The sequence below is a fragment of the Varanus komodoensis genome, unplaced genomic scaffold (genome assembly GCF_004798865.1).
Source record: "Varanus komodoensis strain SLA01 unplaced genomic scaffold, ASM479886v1 scaffold7_1, whole genome shotgun sequence".
Classification (NCBI taxonomy): Eukaryota; Metazoa; Chordata; class Lepidosauria; order Squamata; family Varanidae; genus Varanus; species Varanus komodoensis.
Genome location: NW_025336479.1, coordinates 8,677,010 through 8,696,514, shown reverse-complemented (window position 1 = coordinate 8,696,514; position 19,505 = coordinate 8,677,010). Strand labels below are relative to the sequence as shown.

At 47.0% G+C, this 19,505-nt stretch overlaps 1 protein-coding gene across 1 annotated transcript in view; it reads left to right on the top strand.

Annotated features, from left to right (window-relative positions):
- USP43 (ubiquitin specific peptidase 43) overlaps positions 1-19,505 on the top strand; it is a 108,138-nt gene that overhangs the window by 33,015 nt on the left and 55,618 nt on the right. The window contains exons 3-4 of the mRNA XM_044454082.1: positions 4,613-4,716; positions 16,673-16,765. Coding sequence (XP_044310017.1) covers positions 4,613-4,716; positions 16,673-16,765 — 197 coding nt within the window. The remainder of the gene's footprint in view (positions 1-4,612; positions 4,717-16,672; positions 16,766-19,505) is intronic.

Here is a 19,505-nt window from a genome sequence, read left to right as displayed (position 1 = left end):
TTCAGAGGACAGAAAGAAACTTTGGAAGGTTTGGAAATCCTCTTTTTTCAGCCAGGTGACCCCCCCCCCCCACACACACACACCTGATATGTAGTGCCAGCATTGTGTAGTGGTTAGAGTGCTGGGCTGGAACACAGGAGAGCTGGGTTCAAGTTACTTGTCAGCCATGAAACTCACTTTGGGCCAGTCGCTATCAAAGTAACCCACCTCACAGGGTTGTTGTAAGGATAAAATGGAGTGGAGGAAGAGGAGCATCATGGATGCTGCCTTGGGCTCCTTGGAGAATAGGTCAATTATAAATGTAATAAATAAATGACTGGAACAACCCATCTCAGAAAAAAAATAGGTCAGTGCCTCCAGTTTGGGTACACACTTGGACTGTTGCCCAGAGGTTGTGAAGTGCTAGATCTGGCCGGTTCAGTTGAACGTGAAAAGCACTTTATGGCCATTGTCTTTATTTTTTGCTCAAGCCCTTTGCCTGCCATCTAGCCCAGACTGGCCAGCATTTCATGAAGACCTGACTGGTTGCTCATAAGGGATTCCCACTGTCCTCTTTCTCTTTTCCTGATGCTTAGCTGAGATCAGCTTTGCATAATAAGGAAATGCTTGTTCTAATTTTGAAACGATTTGGTTACTTTCCAAACAAGCAAGCCCACCATGCCATCAATTTAGTGAATAAATCTTTCAAATCAGATCTCAGTAATGAAGCGTGGTTAGTATAGATCGAAGCTGCAACTTGGGCGCCACCTGTTCAGGAACTCCACTATGTTCAATATTCATTTTCTCTCTCCATCGCTATCTGGCTAAAAATAAAAATGCCCCACAAGAGATTAATAACTTCTCTGGACTTCTAGCAGCACCTCATGCCCCTGTATCACCTCGGCTGGGACGGCATGCTTTGTGCGGTACAGCCAGTGTACTGCTTTTTGGTGTTTCCTCCCAAATAAGCTGCTTACTGCTTTCCACCGCCCCCCCTCCACTTTTCAAGCAAAAAGCACTTGCAGAAAACCGCAGTCCTGAAGACAAAACTATCTGGGAGACTTTATTTGTAGGTGGGGGTTACACAACCCAGATAATTTCCTCCACTGTGGGGGGGGGGCGGTGTATGATTTTGGGCAGAAAAATGGGCTGAGTTAAGTATTCCTTGCCCCTTATGAGCCCCCAGGCCAAACCTCCAGTGGTTATGTTTGCCTTACCATAGCAATATAATAATTAGGAGACACGAACACACAATTGTGTGCTGCGGTTTTAGCTACGGTGTGTTGCTTTGAAAAGAGTATCTGGGAACCCTCTCCACCTAAAACAACATGGAGTTGTGTAGCACCAGGCTGTTGTTTGTGAGGAGCTGCAAGTTGGTAGAATAAAACCAAAGTGAAATGAACTGTTCCAGCAGAGTGTTTGTTTGAGACCCTCGCCTGCTTGTATTTGGCCGCTCATCCATGGCCAGCAGACTTGTGCAGGGGGGCCTGGGGGCAGAGGAGGAGGGAGGCATCCAGATTTAGCTCCTCTTCTGAGCTGGTCCCATGGCATTTTGTACCTCTGGTTTCCTTCCATCACACATCACTGTGCTGGCAAGCATGACCTCAAAATAGCACCTATACTCACAATGCTTCTTCCACTGTCTGGTGCAAATCCATGAACTCTCTTGCCCTGCCCAGTTTTTGCCACTTTTTTTCTTCTAACCAAGATGCCAGGTATTTCTTTCCACTTTTTTTGCATAAGCACCGTATTCATCGGGTACATTCTTTATTTAGCTTCTAATGTAATTCTACCTCTGGCATACAGACATACTAAGGCACCGCTGTTGAGCCCGACCATTCGTTCTTCCAGTGCGGAGCTTTTTATTCCGGCAGTGGCTCCTCAAGGCATCAAGCAGCAGACTTCTCTGCCCTGCTACCTGAGCTGCTTTGAGTGGGAGACGCGCCTCATACCTGTGCATGTATTGCTGTACACAAGACACCTGTCGTGTGCCCAGACAAGGCCATTCTCGTTCCCCCCAAGCACTTCCGAGCCCCCGAAGAGCCCCACTTTCTCTCCTGCACAACGCTTGCACAAGCATGGTTGGGAAGCGCCATGTTGAAGCCACGCTCCTGGTGGGGTGGCCCTTTCTGGTGCTTTGGCATTTCATCTCAGTCAAAGCAGTTGCTGCAAGACCTGTTAAGATGAAAGCCCTGCCTGGATGAAATGGGTTGAGACCCAGTTAAAACTGCACCACGGCCCATGTAAACATGCTGGATGACCACTGTCCCCACCTTCGATTGCTGTTATGTGTGCTGGACCAACTTGGTCAGTGTTAACCATCTGCTGTGTGTGTTCCTGCTTCATTTGTAGTGGTTGCTATGCATGATAAGGCCATAGACATGAGACCACTTTTGCTACAAAGTGCTTTGACTATAGTGGAGACTGTGATGTTTCCGTCCAGCCTCAGGTAGGAAGATTATTTGGCATCCCGGCCAAAATCCAACCCTTTGTGTGTCAAGCCTCAGTCAACAAACTGCTCAGCAGAGGCTGTAGACACATGCTGTTTTCCCCATGTGGATTTACTGGGGCGTATGAAAGAAACCTGCGTACATTCCTGAATACTGTGAGAGAGAGAAAGAGAGTTTGCTTGCAGCTTTATTAACATTTGCAGTTCTCTGCAAACCAGTGAACAACCATATTAGTATGTAACTTCCATTTTAGGCTAAGGAAAGCCTGCTTGCTTGCTAAACTCAGGGAGTGCTTGTGCTCCTAAACTACTGCTCTTCCTTGCATATCGAGAAACATGCAGTTTTTGCTTTTTGTAGAGGGGGAAAAAACCTCCTTCCCAGACAGGACAAATTGTTTGATTAATGGCACCCTAAATTCTTTCCCTTCCATCCTGCTACATTTGAGAAATCCATTAAAACATTAAATCTCTTTTGTCTTAATGGGAAGCCAGCATTGTTCTGTGACTCATAAGGTCACCGAGACCCCATTCATGCATTACCAATGTCGTGCGGCGGCAGGAACACTTCCCAGACTTCTGTGCCACAGCAAGTGGCTGTCTTTCGGATTATTTGGTTACTTCCCTTCCCAGTGTGAGCAGTGCTTGGATGGTGGAGAAAACCAAAGGCTGAGTGTCACTTGCCTGCTGTATCTCAACAGAATGGATGCTGGGAGCACTGTGGGGGCAGCAGAGCAGCAATGGAGAATACTGGAATCTTTTACTTGTGGAAGAAGCTGCTTTCATGGCTAGCCTTATTAGCAATCCTACCAATAAGAAGAGGGCTTGACTAATCTTCCCCTTGCAGTTGTGGAAGAGTAATTGATTTTCCATGTTTTATTCCTTTTTCTGGCATACCATGTCAAGAAAATGTGTTTGGTTTTGTGATAAATCCATGTCACAACTGCTTTGGTCGTCCAGTAGTACACGCCTCTGTTGGATTAGTAGGTTTCTGCCACTACCTTTTCTAGTTCTGGCCAGGGAAGAATTCCAAAGTGCCAAGACAACTGTCTGCCCAGGAGAGGCAGCAACCAGGTAAAATGTTCCCATGACTTGGGAAAAGGTAGCCTAGTCGCCTTCTTTTAAGTAGATTTGGTAACACAAAGAAGCAGCCTAGGCAGGTGGGACAAGAACTCTGCTTTGAATTTTGTTTGAATACTTACTCTCAAATCTCAGGTCCAAATTGAGAGGAAGACTATTATTAAAAGGAATTCAGTAGGGAGGCAAGAGAAAACAGACAGGAAAGAAGGGAATACAAGGAGGAACTTCAAAAACTGAACAAACTTGGAAAAAGCTTGGTAGGAAAACCTCTTGGACAAAAATACAATATGTAGCATTCTCTTGGGGAAGATTAAATGGGAGATCCTGCATGGTTCGGAGGTGAAGAGGTATCAAAAGGATAGAGAGATCTCGGTCTTTTTGTGGTGGTTTGTCAGGGGGCTAAGCATCCCAAGTGAACAAGTTATAAAGCGTCCCATGGTTACCATGTAGCCAGTATGTGCTTTCCCCACCTTTTAGTTTTGGGAGGTTGTCTACAAAAGGTCTGAGTTAAACAGGCACTCGCTCCGGCTATGTCTTGCTAACTTCATGAATCAAAAGGCCTCCTGTTCAGAGGAATGGTAGTCCATGGAAGGGATGTGTGTTGGCCTACAGAGAGTTGTGGCTGCCGAGGAGGCGTGCAGATAAAAGTGGGCCAGTACCGAGGGGTCCACCCTATGTACAGGCCTGTTCAGTGAATAGCGGGCATCCCGCCACCCCCACTCATTGCTCATTGAGGAGGAGAAAATTTTTCTTAACACTTTGAAAAAAACAGTACTTGAGTTTAGGTACTCTCTTTGCTCGTTCGAAGACATTTGCAGAGCAGGACAGTTTCTAAAACGCCAGTTTGCAAATATCACTTCCTGACTCTTCCCCACTCCCTTTAGTCATGCCTTTTCTACTGGATGGGGGTGGGAAGTGTGAAGAATGGAAAGAAATGGGTGAGCAAGGATGGTAAGATTAAAGAGCCCATGTGTTAAAAACAATGTTGAGAAGGCAGAATGAGCACAGATGGATTCAGCCGAGTGCTCTGAGGAGGAAGTTTGTATTGTATTCCAGTGGCAGGTGGGTGTCTCTGTAATTTAGCCTCTGCCTCTTTCCCCCCCGCAGCCTCCACCGGGACAGGAAGGGAGCTCCTCCAGCAGTGCTCCGTCAGCTGAGCAGCCTCCCAAGGGCCAGAGCTTTGTGCAGAACCACTTCCAGGCACAGTACAGGTAAGGCTGGATGGGAGGCCCAAGGGTTACTTACGGAGCCAGCAGCATCATTTTCTCCACCTTTGCAGTGGGGCCAGAAGGTTAAGAAAAAGAGACACTCCAGAACTGGGGACCAGAAAGTCCCCACCCCAAGGCAGAGCGCTGTGCTCGAGGATCTGGGTCCGACGAGTGAGGATACGCTTTTCTAGCATGCTTGTCTTGCATCAGTTACAGGAAGAAGTGTTAGGTGAATGAAAAGCAGTGCTTCAGCGGGGTTGGGGGGGGGGGACCAGAGCTGATCTGCTTGCTGGTTTGCTCACCAGGCTGCCAGGCACCTGCGCTGGTACCAGTGGCAGCACAGCATTCACAAGCCTTTCGCCGGTATGCTGCCTTGGGAGACAAGATGGTGCTCAGGGGTCTGGTTCGGAGCCAGATCTGTGCTCCTTGCACCGTCTCTATTTCCCCCTCCCTCTTCTTGGGTTCCATTCAATTTGCTCAGGACCAGCAGAAGTGCAGGGATGTAAGGAAAGCACACACCCCTATGCATACAATGGCGTGTTGCGCCAATGGTTTTCTTGGTGGCTGTGCTGGGGCCACACCCTGTTCCCGCTGCTGATGAAGTGGCAAAATGTGACAGAAGGTGCTGGGAGCATAATCCAGCTAGCAGATAAGGAACATGCTCCCTCTGGGCTTTGCTTACTTTCAGAATTTACATTTTTGTTTTATTTTTGTTATTTTTATCTTTTTGGCTGCAGCTGCCGATTTGGAAGCAGGCAGCCATGGATGGGGTGAGGCACATAGCCTGTGGCCGCATGTTACGCACCCCAGTTTTAGAGGAAATGTCCCTCTTTCCATCCATAACTAAATAAAGCAAAGGAAGGAAAGGCCTGTTGATGGAGTGTGGAGGAGGATGTGATACAGCTCTGCCGCCCCACTTCTTGTAGCCAGGGGTGTCTCGCTGCAACACAGCCTTGCAGATACAGCAACTCTTGGCTGTTTCGTTAGGCTGAGATGAGTGCAGGAGGAGGAGGGAGAGGAAGGCGCTGTGGCCTCCGTTTGGATGAGGCAACAAATGAGCACTCCCTCTGCTGCTGATACGGCTGTGTTGTGTCTCTGGAGGCGCAATGGACGCGCTGGGAGCTGAGCGAAGTTTGAGACTCCCAGTGCGAGGCTGTTCTCAGAGTTAGGACTTTAATCTCAGGTGCTTGCTGGAGCTTTTGCTTGTCACACCCTCCGCCCCTCTGCTGAATTGGGAGGCTTTGCTGCAGGCTACAGCTCTGCAGGCACCGGGTTGGGGACCCCTCTCTGGCAAGCGGGAGTGAGAATAGGGGCAGTGGGGAGTCAGCCGAGTGGTGCAGCCCCTGTCCAGGCACCGCTGCCCAGCTGATTCTCACTCCTGTCCCAAAGTGGCAAAGAGCTGCTCTTGCCAGGCGGCGCTCTGGTTCTGGCCTTGGTACCCTGATGGGTTGTGTCTTCCGGGTTTGGACACCACAACAAGCCAGTGTGGTATCTATAGAACAGACTGTTATTTCTGTCTGTCGTTTCTAAAAACCAGACGTACCATGCTGAAATAGTACAATGGGGTTCAGACAACACGACAGGCCAACAGTGGTAAAAACCCATTGTGGCTCATTGTGTCGTGTGAACCCACCCACTGTGTCCTGCTACATTAAAGCCGTGCTTGGTGTGGAATGCCTTTCTGTTCACATCTGTTGCTGCAAGGTGAAATGGGCCATTGGCATCACTCTGCTGTTTGTCTGCTACAAGATGCAGGTAACCCCTCAGTCCTCCAAAAAGGGGACTGGGTGGTGGACACGGCTACCGGTAATGCCTTGGAAAGGGAGTGAATCCATGGCCCAGGCAAGATGCTTTTGATGCTTGTGAAGAGAAGTGCTGTAATGAAAAGGGAGAAGTATTTCCAAGGGAGATTAGAAGGCCTTTAGTTGGGGGATGAAGTAGCTTAGAAGAACTAGTGTGTCGCAGTGGATTTTGGGAGGGTTAAGAACCCTTGAGCTGAGTTGTGCTCTAATGGAATCCAATAAACAGTCTCGGGTGCTGGAAGGTGGCATCAGAGAGGTGACATCCCAGGTTGTCCACTGTGCAGCGTGCAAGCTGAGGGAGCCAACAGCAGTTGTGGAGTCAGAATGAAACTGACAGCTGCTAACCAAAAAAGGCTGTCGCATTAAGGGCCAGAGCATGTCAACCAGGCTTTTGTTAGAGTAAGTGGCTTAAAGGTTTCGTTGTTAAATTTATTCCATTGCATACAAACCTCTGCAGCTTGCACTTAGAAAACTGAGCTCTGTAGACAGGGAAAGAACTAAGTGAGGCAAGTGTGCAACTATATTTGAGTGGTATACACTAGAAAATGACCTCAAGTGAACTCTACTACCTTTGCCAGAAACTGTGGAAGCTCATGCAGGCGGCAGTGGGTGTCATTTGAGGAGTGCACAGTCTCCCTCTGCCAACGAAACTGGAGCAAAGTCAGGCACACCATCTGTCTGAGTGCCCCATTTATCATTGTTGGTGGTTACTTAGTAGGCACTTAGTAGGCAAACCGCCCACCCCCAAATCTGCATAGTGTTTGTGTGAGTTGGGAGCAAAGACTGGGCTGTCCAAGGTGGCTTCCATCACATTTTAAATTGCAGTCAATATTGTTTAGCGGATAAAAAATGTCAGATTTGAACTTCGAAAACCTGGGTTACAATTGTTGCTCAGCAATGGATGATGAAAAATGAGAGGAATGTGCGTCTTAGTATTATCAACACTGACTGGCAGGAGAAGTTTCCAGGCGACACCAGGGATGGATGCCGGGGTCTGCCGCATGCGTGTACAAAAGCAGGTCCTCCACCACTGGGCTACACCCTTCCCCTGTAAAAAGTAATTAGCGGTTTCAGGTGGTTGATAATTAATGGAATTGCACTGTGGGAGCTAAATCCCTTCCCCTGCTCTGGTTGTTTAAAAGAAGAAAAAGAAAACGGAATCACTCATTTGAGCTTCTTTTGCAAAGCAAATATTTATTTGGGAATGTAGGAGGCTGCTGCTTCATCTAGCCCTGTATTGTCAACCCTGACTGGAAGCAACACTCCAGGCGTTCAGGCAGGAATTGGAGGTACCTGAACCAGTTAGCTTCTGCATGCGGAACAGGTACTGTGCCTCTGAGATACGGGGACACCTCCTTTAGAAGAGTGACTTACATGAATGGACCTCCGCAGAAGGTTATCCTTGGGAAAAGGAAATGGACGCTACAACTACCCATACGTTACCTCTTCAAGGCATTCGAGCTGTCACGCTGTGTGCGGTGCGGTCACCTGATTTCCTCATGAGCTGAACTTTGCTCCCGGACGCATGACTGAGTGATCCTGAGGCCAGCTTTAGCGTGTGCTTTGTGCTGAAGCTGTCTTTTAGACAAGCTAATAAGTGACTTAGCCAGGATTCCCACCGTCTCCTGGGGCTTGTTGTCCCTGAGGTGGCAAGTCAGTGTCTGGACTATGCCACTTGTACTGTGAACCTCTATTATTTTTTTAATCCTTGCATATAGAAATCTGGTATGGCAGGGAGAGGAGATGTGGCCTGACTTGCTTCCTGGAAGTTTTCATTGTGCAGGGATTTCTTTTAATACACAGAAGCCTCTACTTGCTGCCTGAACTAGTATGGTGCAGTCAGTTTTATGATCCTGTGAGAACTTAGACCTGAATCTTAGATCCATGATTATAAAAGGGGAATAATAATGCCCTTTATTATTACACAAAGGTTGTAAAAACTAGAAAAGGTTGAAAATGTTCCAAATGATCATTATTTGTCAACATAAAAGACAGCTCCAAAAATTCAGTCTACACCCCCATGTGATCCAGGATAGCACTGCACCGACTGGACAGGAGTCAGCTGTACTCCATGCCAGAGGGCTGCTAGGGTTCAGCCCCGCTTTCAGCATCCAGTGGTGCCCCTGAGGATACCTCTTCACCTTTATAAACGAATGGTTGCAGTAGGATAATGTACATCACTTGGAGGCATTAGCAAGGAAAGCAAAACATTCCCCTCGGCCCTTAGGAGGCCAAATGCTTATCGATGGATTCCACACAGAAAGTTGTGTTTCCCAGAGATCCTTGTATGAATCAAGTCTTCCCTTCCTTACATGCACAGCACCTGGCTAACCATGGATGCTTGGCTAGGTAGTGATGCTAAATATTCAGTGATCACGCAGTCTGCTCAAGAGAGGAGTTCCTGCGGAAGAGGCCCTCCGATCCAGGGCCTTGCAGCAATGGGAGGAGAAAGGCCATCAACACACCCTTTACAGGGGAGCAGACGACTGACTCCCCCCCCCCCCCCCCCCGCCCGTCCCGGCTTTCATTCTCCAGCCACAGATTTGCACTGCTTTGCTCTGCGGTGACATTGCAGCCATCTCCATGGCAACCCATTGTACCGTTTGAAAGGCTGGCTGGCGTGGTGGTAACTAGGCAAATGCAGGCGAAACACACCCGTGATCGCGATGGTTGCTTGGACTGACTCTGGAATTCGCTCCTTCAGCTCCTGCTAACAGCCATACGCGGGACCTCACCTGGAGTACGAAGAGCCCATGGGAGAAGCTTCCCCGAGCCGTGCTTTGCAGTGAGCTGCGTGCTGCCTCCCATGTTGCGTTCCTTGAGTAAAAATATGCTTTTGGACAGGAAATTGGAATGACCCCATGTGCTGAAGGTGCTGTGAAAGTGCTTTGCCCTCCGAATCGAATTCTTTTATTTTTTCGGAGTGGGGGGAACTCTATTTCCTAGCGTGACAGAGCCAGCTCAGAAGCTGACAGAAGCGCATTGCTCCAGCAGGGCGGTTAGATGCATGGGCTTGAACCAGTGCCATGTGTGAATACCATGGCTTTGTGTTGAAGGATAACATTTGCCATCCTGAGAATTTAGCTTTTTCTTGGCTGGCAGAATATCTCTGAAGCCAGGGTTCCTAGAGCTGGAGAAGCCCTCAGAGGTCCTCTGGTCCAGTATCCTGGATACTGGTCCAGTATCCAGCACTACGGCATCCCTATGGATGATCATCCAGCCTAGCCCCAGTGAAGGAGAATTCACCACCTTCCAAGGCAATCTGTCCCACTCTTGAACATTTCGTACCATCAAGAAATTCAGTCAAAATCCCCATGTAATGGTCATTCATTGGTTTATGTTTTACTCTCTCAAACAATGAAAAACACATTCATTCATTCATTCATTCATTCATTATTTAATTTTTAGACCACCCAGTAGCTGAAGTTCTCTGAGTGGTGTACAGCAGCACATTAAAAATACAATATAAAATGCATCATATGAAGATATGAAAAACTTACCATACAATTTTCAAAAAATTACAATAATTTGAAGAAAAAAACATTCAGACTTAGCACATCTCAGTAGCCTAGTTGAATGCTCTCCGGTAGAGGGCAGTGAAAAGATAGTAAAGTTGGCACCAGGCAGGCCTCAGTGGAGAGCTCATTCCAAAACGGAGGGGCCCCCACTGAAAAGGCCCTGCTCCTTGTTGCCACCCTTAGTGGCGGCAGTTGGAGACATGCCCCAGAACTTGACTGTAGTGTTCGGGTATGTCCTGAGCTATTTGCCTCCCTCTAACAGCAACAGCCACACCAGCATTTAATCTTTTAATTCTGTTTACTGTTGTACAAACTTGTGAGCATACAGCAAGTAATATGTCGAACCCTATATACTGTTCAGTGACCAAGGCTTGACTTACGAGCCCTTCTTTGCCCTGCCTCACAGAAGGAGCACTGTGGAAGCTAGTGCACCTCCGCGCTTCCCATTACTCCTCACAGTGACTTTGCTGATGAGCCATGGGGTCAAGAGGTGTGGTCTCTCCTTTTGAGATGCTTCCCATCTGAGCATCCTGCCCCACAGGCAACAGCTCAGCTTTTCCCAGCATCCGTGACTTCCCTCCTGTCTCTGCATCCTCCTCCTGAAGAGGCAACTTGCTGCTTTGCTCAAAGACACCTGACTCCTGTTCTCCAGCCAGCCCTGAGTCAATATCTTCCCCCAAACACTCCTGGCTGCTCCCAGGCCCTTGAACACTGTTTCATAAACATCCTTGAACTCTGAATCTGTGTCCTCGAAGGAATGAGCCCAGGGAGCTTCGTGTATGGAAGCTCCTGAGCATTGGCAGAATGTGCACACACAGCAGGGTGAATGAATATCGGGAGAGATGCTCCATCAGGTATCATGGTCCCAAAATGTGTTCATCACCCATGTAAGAGCCTGTCAAATATGGGAGGGGTTGGCATGCAAGTGTTCTTCTCTATAGAGTTGGTCCAAGGATAGAGTTGCATTGCTGTGTATTTCCCTCCTTTCCACAACGAGCAGAACTGAGTAATTATAGCAGAAGATAGATGAGGAAGCACGCATCACCAGCAGCATTATTTTGAAGACATCAGAGTGGAGAACTTTCTTTTTTTTTTTTTTCCTGTCGAGGGCCACTTTCCCTCAGGGGGCACATGCCAGCAGTGGGTGGAGCTAGACAGAGGTGGGTGGGATCAGAGTAAAACGGGTGCATGACCATGCCTTTTCTTGCTCTGCCATACCCCTCTTACTTATTCTCTCTCTCTGTTCGTTTGCAGAGGAATTACAATGTTAGGCCTGGGAATTCATGAAATTATGAATAAATGATAACCGTTGCAGGTCGTAGCTTTTCTTATTGTGGGATTTGGTTAAAAAACAAAATAAAGGAATATTTGGGATTTCTTTAATAGTAAGAGTATGCCACACTTGGTCCATAGAAGCTCCGTTTGTTTGGCTGGATCACACGATATCAAATGGGTGCTCGCTCTGTTGCAAATTTGTTCCCAAATGGTGCCTATGCTTTGCATGGTATTGTGCCCACCTTCTGTAGTAAAGGAGAGGAAGAATTTTAGGTCTTTCCTGGCCAAACAAGCCTCTCACACATCAGCCAACCTCATGTGCCCCCTCAAGGCCCCCTTTTTCTTATCATGCTGTTTGGAAGAGACTTGCTAGGCATGTCAAATTTCTCCACTCCCCAATTAGTCCCTTTCCCATTAATGCTCATTAAAAAGGCTGTTTTCATTTTCAGTCTGCCAACTTCAGATCTGTGCGTCAGAGGCTGTCTATATGCAAACGATCCATTAATGCACAAGGCCGCTTTGCTCAGACCTTGCTGGCTCTGATACATGGTGAAGAGAAAAACTAGGGCTCAGTCTGGATTGATTTTAATTTAGGATGAGAGATGGGCTATTTCTGTTTAAGATGTATCATATTCCTAAGGAACTCTGGAAGAGTATTTCTCCAAAATTCAGGGGAATTTTGAGCAGGTTGGGGGCAGAGAGAGAGAGGTAATGGACAGGAAAGTACTTTGCGAGGGGTTCGTTTGTTTCTTAATAGACCATTTGACAAGCAGACATCCTTTAACGTGGTTTACAAAACGTGAAATGGAAGTCCCATGAACACTAAAATAATCAAAACAATATATATAGCAATGAAAACATAAATAATTTAAAAATGGGTGTTGAAATTACCATTATTAGATTAGAAATTAAGGGTGCCAGTCTTAATAAGTGTAACAACCACCAGCACTGCCCTATGCATACTTGGGCAGAACAAATCCTGGAACTTCCCTCATTCCCCAACTGGTTTGGCTGGCTGAGGAATGGTGGAAGTTGTAGGGCTTTTTAGGGTACTATCCTAAACATGTACCCCAACTGCCAGCAGGAAAGGGAAGGAACAGACATCTAAATGCACACAGTGAAGGTATAGGTGAATCTCCCTGGGAAGGGTATTTCACGGCGGGCGAAATATGAGAGAAGGCACTTCTTCTGGTAGACTGATCCTAAACAGTTTAGGACTTTAAATGTTAGCTCCAGCACAGCCTGGAAACTGACTGGCAGCCAGTGCTGTTGAATGCAGTGTTGGAGTAATGTGTTCAAAAGGTAAGTAGCCTTACCTTTTCAGGCCATCTTCAAACGTCATTTCACCTTCCTGTGTTCTTCAGCCTGACTGGGAACAGCGGGAAAGAGCCACTGATAGTCATTCTTACTTTCTGGGCCTGGGATCTGTGAGTGTAAGAGCTGTGCTGGATCAGGCTTGAGTTCTACCTGGTTCAGCATCTTCTTTCCCACAGTGGGCATTTGGAGGATGATAGAGCGAACATGAGCAGGGTGGGAAAACAAGAGCCTTTCCTTGAATCTGAGGCTGGATAGTCATTGAGTGATGGAGAAAGGGATCAGCAAAGGGTTGTGGAGCGCCAATGCAGCATGATAACTGTGCCAAGTAAAAATGAAAGGAGAGAATGTCTCTGAGGGACAATGAAGAGGCTGGAAGAGAGCCAGTGTGGTGCACTGGCCGGAAGGGTTGGACCAGGCGCCAGGGTAGCTGAGTGCTAATCTCCAGTGGATAACTTTGGGCCAGTCACTGATGCCTGGCGTTTTATCCTCACAAGGTTGTTGTGAGAATAAAATGCATGTTGATGGTCTCCTTGGAAGAAAGGTGGGTTATAAATATAACACATTAATAAATAACAAAAATGTTTCTGGAATATCATTTGTCCAATATTGTCCAAAGTGGCATAGACACCTTGGCAAGTTAGGCAAATGGGAAAGAAATTTTAGAAAGGGGAACTCAAAGAGAACAGGATACCTGTCTAAATATATGCAAATTTGGGGCAGATTTGCATATATGTATATCATAGTGAAATCCTCATTTACTCCCCCATGTCTACAAATGCATGTCCAAAGAGTAAGTTCTGGTAATGCAATTAGCAGAACTGTGCTGCAGAAAAGCAGCAGCTGGGGTGCTTTTTTGTAGCTCATAAGTGTGCTGCCTGAAATGAGCCTTTCAGTAGCACATTTTTGTGTTTGTGTGGAGCTACAACATTTCTGAACAAGCTTTTCCTAAGTCTTCTCCCTCTCCCTGGAATCTTGTTATTTTTATGTCAGGAAGACGGGTTTGATCTCCAGGTAATCTTGTTAGATACAATCCCATTAACCTGCTAGTACTTCCATTGGGCCTATCTCATTAAGAGCTGCTCTCCTGTATCCTCTGCTATGGAAATAAAGTTGTCCATGATGAATTGGGCTGTCCCTTCTAGAAAGAGGGCTGCTTTTGGTTGTGCTCGGGAAAGCTCTCCGTCGTGGAGCTGTGGGGTCATCCTCTTGCCCGAAGCAGAGCAGTTCCCCCTCTCCTTGTAACCTAACCAGTGGTAGCTATCTTATCCTCCCTACTTGTACTTTTCTTTCTCTCCCCTTTTTTCATTCCCCACTGTCAAACTTTAATTGGTCGGCTCCTTGGGGTAAAAAATTAGCTTCTTCTTTCATTTATATTGTAAAGTATCACATACAGTGATGGGGCTATAAAATAACCCAGTAATGACATCCACGTAAGGCAATCCCTTTTTGTGAGGCAGCTGCAAAATGAGCAAACAATATTTTGGAATGCATAAATAGAGGCAGAAAAAGAGAACTGCTCATTCCCCTCTACTCTGCATTAGTCAGACCTCATCTGGAATACAGCGTTCTGTTTTGGACACCCAGGTTTAAAAGGATGCTGATAATCTGGAGAGGCTTCAGGGGAGGGCAACCAAGATGATGCAGGACCTGGAAAATACGTCTTATGATGAACGGACTGGGCTGGTTCAGCCCTGAGAAAAGAGGACGACAAGGTGACATGATAGCACTCTGCAAGTACCTCAAAGGCTGCCACAAAGGGGGAGGAAAAGACCTCCGCTCACTCATCCCAGATTGTGGGACGCGGAACAAAGAACTTCAACTCCGGTACACCAGGTGCAGGCTAGGCACAAGGAAGAACTTCCTTCCTGTCAGAGCAACGTGGCAGTGGGACCAGCTGCCAGGAGAGGTCGTGGGCTCTCCCACACTAGAGGCCTTCAAGAAGCAGACATCTGAGCAGAGGGTTGGACTTGGTGGCTTTCCTGGTCTCTTCTGACCCAACCCTTCTATGATTTTGTGATTCAATCCCGATCTTTGCCTCTCTGAACCATCGGACATCAGCAGGTCTTACCTGTTGGTGCAGATGCAAAGGGGCTTTCACGGCCATCTTGCACATGAATCGGCATGCTCAAATCCTATTGGTCAGCATTGCTGGGTGTATGAGAATTCTTAACATGAGAATGCTGCACATGTGCAAGAAGCCAGGAGCCTCATTAAGGATAAGCTGAAAGGACTATCCCCAGTGTGCCAACCCCTTTGCATTTGGGGAATCCAGGGCACTCCTTTTGGCTGAGCCTCTGTTCTGATTCACTGCTCCCAAACAGTCTTGAGGGAGGGACTGACCTGCTGGTGGGCAGGGACTTCTTACCCCTTCTGCACTCTCTTTTAAAACACTTGCTAAAGCTGCTGGTTTTGCTGCCAACAGCAGGGGCATGACTGCTGTTGCTGCACTGGTACCAAGGACAGCAGCTGTAGAAACTTTTTTTAATAAAGAAAGAATGAAGAAATGTAGCAGGGAACATAAACCTCCAGATTCATTTCAACCCCTCTCCTTCATTTCATTTAATTTCATTTCATGGTTCACCTTGAAATCTCTGTCCAATTCAGGCAGACCTCTGAAGCAAAAGATAAAGGGGGCCAGGCTTCTTCATTTTTTGTGTTATGAGACCTTTTGTAATCAAGTGCACAAATATATGTTCATTCAGGGTTACTCTGAGCAGCACAAATTCAGATAGAGCTGTAACGCTCCTGCTTCCAAATACTTAAGCGCAATGGGGCTTGAGGGGCAGCTGATAAACCGTGTAGCACAGAGGTAGAAGGGCTGTTTTCCAAGGCTCTTTGCTGAGCCGAAACAATTTTGTGGTGCCTCTAGGAGGGCAGGGGATGGGTGAAGCAGGAAGCCAGCTTGGAGCTTGCTTCATTTGCAGAAATATTATAAAGAAAAATCAATACTTTGGAAGCTTTGGGGTGAGGATTGCAAACTGATGATCTGGCAACTCTGCCACTGACTAATTGGATTTAAGGCTAAGCAGTCTAACTGTGTAGGATTGCAGTTCTGGTCTCCTCTCTGCTCCTTGAAACCAAGGCTACAGGCTGATATCCATCCCAAGGGTTACTTTAGCCAGACACCAGGCATCTTGGAGCAGCATAGAAAGCCTCCGTCAGAGAGCAGAGTCGGTGGTGTGGGGCTGAGATCAGCATGATAGCAGCCTGCAGCCTCCTCTGTCCAGTCTGTATAAGCTGGAAAAAAACCTGAGACTGAGACAAGAAGAATGATGTGCATCATGAAATACCTGGGAAACCCTGACTAGCGTGTGGCAGAATATCCAAAGCCCTGTTGTTCTTGTCAGATCTGTGTCAGCAGCCCTTCTACATTGGGCGTGAGAAATGGGCATAATGCTGGACAAGCAGAATGTGATTTGATTATTGGGGTGTTCCTGTGAAAGGTGGTGTCAGCTTCATTTTGCAGTGTGATTGCTTGTGTAAAATGCATCCCTGCCCCAGACAAAACACCATCATCATAATTATTTATAATAGAAGCTCTTGCCACTTCTCCCTACGGGAGGAGAAAATAACTGCCATAATGCATTTGTGTTTGGTAAGTAATGGTATAAATACACATGCATAATTATTAATGGTTTGATCTTCTCATAGTGGCTTTGATATAATGGTGGTAACAATCATTTGAGCTTAAGCATAAACCTTCCTTGTGAAAGTTCTGTGCAGAGCCTGCCGCCTCAATCTGTTTTTCTCTGACTTAAGGTGACCCAAGAGGCTCTTTGTATGGAGCGATGCAACTCTGAACTGTGAATTGAGATATCAGTCATATTTATTGGGAGGAAAGTCTAATTTACTTCACTAATTTCTGAAAAAAAGTCGTTTTGCAAGTGTGACGAGGGATGGCGTGTTCTCAGTTGCATTTATGCTTCCTGAAAGTTCCCCTTTTAAGCTAAAGATGCGATTCATACTCCAAGCATGAGGCAAGCCCTATATTCTTTGCTGGCTCTGATATCCCTCAGCGTGAGATGGTTGTTTTTGCTTCTTTTCCAGGTCCTCATTGACTTGTCCTCACTGCCTAAAACAGAGCAACACTTTCGACCCCTTTTTGTGCATCTCGTTGCCCATCCCTTTGCGTCAGACCAGGTATGTGAGCCACGTATCGTGCTGACTTGTGTTTTACTATCTGTAGGTTCGCCTATATGTTTGCCATGGCCATTTCCACATTAATCTGTTTTTCTTCATGAAAACATGCAATTTGTATTTAAATACAAACTGTTAACATTATTTTCTTTCAAAATATGCATTTCTGAAAGTATTTTCATTCACACTGAAATGGATCTAGATATACTTTCTGATCCACAAATTGTGTCAGAACATTTGGGAAGTGCAAAGTACGGTGCTTAACTAAATTCCAATTTACCTATTAGTTTAGGAGCCAAGGATCATGACTGTTCATACTGGGATCTGCACAGGAAGAATAGGAATGTGCAATAAGATAATTCCTTAACCAATCTATGTCCTGCTGAGGAGCTTTCTTCAGGGTGAGGAATGCTACCCTCACTGAAGTGGTTACCCCTCTCCCCATTCAGAAAATCCTTGAATAATTTGCTCAGATGTCCAAGGCAGCTCCATTTCAAGCTGGTTGGGAAGCCTGTATCTTACTGCCCTTTCCTGAGAAGAAAATAGTTGCCTCTCCTCCCGAAAGTTGGAGCTAACAGGTTGCTGACGCATCTGCTGGAGCTGAAAGGCAACTGTCCCACAGGGACAGCTCTATATCTTGTGCATTCCGCCATCTCTGGGGGTATTCCTCCTTCTCAGAGCAGAAGGTTGCCTCTGGGCCTGTCAGCACAGGAAAAAAGCACCCCCTGAAAAAGAAGAAGCTGAAATATAAGGAGTAGGGAAAGCACCTCCAGATTAATTCCCAGTAGTGAAGTCATCTGCAGTCAGCACTGTAGATGAGGGCAGTACACCCTTTAGTCTGAGGGTGCAGCAGCTGCTTACAGCAGCAAACGCAGCTGAAGCCTGTCCTGTTGTGACTGCAGATGAGTAAGCCATGACTTCCCCTGCAGCCAAGGACTTGTAGTCACAGCCAATTGCTACTTTGCAGCAAAAATATTGCTGGATGTTGGTTCTGGGGAACTTATCTTCCATGCCATGGCTGCCTTATCCGGAGTGGCTTTTGCCACCATGACAGCCATGGGGTTGCCTCAACACATAAGGACACACTCCTGATCTGGTTTTCTTGACTTGGTGGGAAGACGATGATCTGAAAGTGGGAGTGGGGGGAATTAACACTGACCCCTTTGTCATGGTCAGATCAATTCTTTTTGAGGTTCAGACTCATGGCTCCTTTCCTTTTTTAGATTCAGACTCATGGTGGGGGACTTATTAGAATGGTCTGTCTCTGGAGGCTAATGGATCCTGAAGGTTTCCAGAGAGTTTTAGGATAATTTCCAGCTGGTATGATTGGTGCTCCTGTCAAAGCCCAAGTTTCCCTGTGGAATATGGAGATGGCTCAGGCAGTTGACACCCAAGTGCCCTCTTCCCTCAGACAGAGCTCATCCAGCCCTTGGTATACATCTGAGCTGAGGGCAAAGAAGCAAGAGGAGAAACAGCTAAAGCTTAGGTGGAGGAGAACTCATGCTGAGTATGACCAAGCACAGCTTCGAACTCACTACTGAGCCTACGGAGTGGTGATGAGGGTGGCAAAGAGGCCATTCTTTTCCACAGGGTGGCAAAGAGGCAGTTCCTTTTGTCTTCTCAGTGCTGGCCAGTGGAGCTTTTCCGAGTGGCCCACGGCCTTACAGTCTGGGCCAGAGAAAGAAACTGTTGAACCCTCAGTAGCCTGCTGTGATGAATTTGCAAAGTACAGTAAAGATAAAGTTGCTTGGACTCACCATGAGTTGGACATCACATTTAATGCAGGGCCATTAACAGAGGCATCCAAAGCACTGTCTGGTCCAGTTTTGCTAGATGAATTTCAAGATGAGAGGAGTTGCTATATGAGCTAGATGAGTTTTATTGAGGCCTGAAAATGTGGGCAAGATGCTTGGTCAAGCTCAACCTACCCCCTGTATGCTTGGCCCTTCCCCATTTTGGCTTATTGTTGCATCCAAGAAAGGGGATTTGTACCTGGGTCCAGGAGGTTGTAAATGCCCCTCTGAAAGAAGGAGTGGTGCCAGCCTCTTCAAAAGAAATCTAACCTCTACCCAGAAGATGTGAATAACTGCAGGCCTGTGGACAATACTCCCTTTCTGGGCAAGGTGTTTGAGCTGGTAGTAGCCGGACAACTCCAAGAACTCTTGGATGAAATGATCTATCTAGATCTGTTTCAATCAGGCCTGGATTTCAAATGGAAACTGCCTTGCTTGCCCTGTGCGATGACCTTTGCTGGGAGAGAGACGGGAGTGCAACCCTGTTGATTCTCAGTGGCGGGACGTCTCAGTGGCTTTCGGTATCCTTGAGCATGGGATCCTTCTGGATAGGCTGGTTGTGTTGGGAGTAGGAGGCTCTGCATGGCGGTGGTTCCACTCGTACCTGAACAGGGGCCTGGGGGATTGTTGCTCCGCACTGTGGTAGTTATGCCATGGAATGCAGCGGGGCTCTGTTTTATTCCCTCTGATTTGCAACACCCACATGAAACTGTTGGGAGAGGTCATCAAAAGGTATGGGTTGAGGTGTCGCCAGTATGGAAATAACACTCAGCTCTGCCTCACTTTTTTCACTGATGGTGAGGCCATGGCTGTTCTGAATCAGTGTCTGGGCTTAGTAATGGTCTGGATGAGGGCCGGCAAACTGAGACTCAGTCCAGATAAGGTGGAGGCACTTTTGGTGGGTGAATTGTCTTTCCAGCTGGGAGACGGTCAACCTTTCCTGGAGGGGG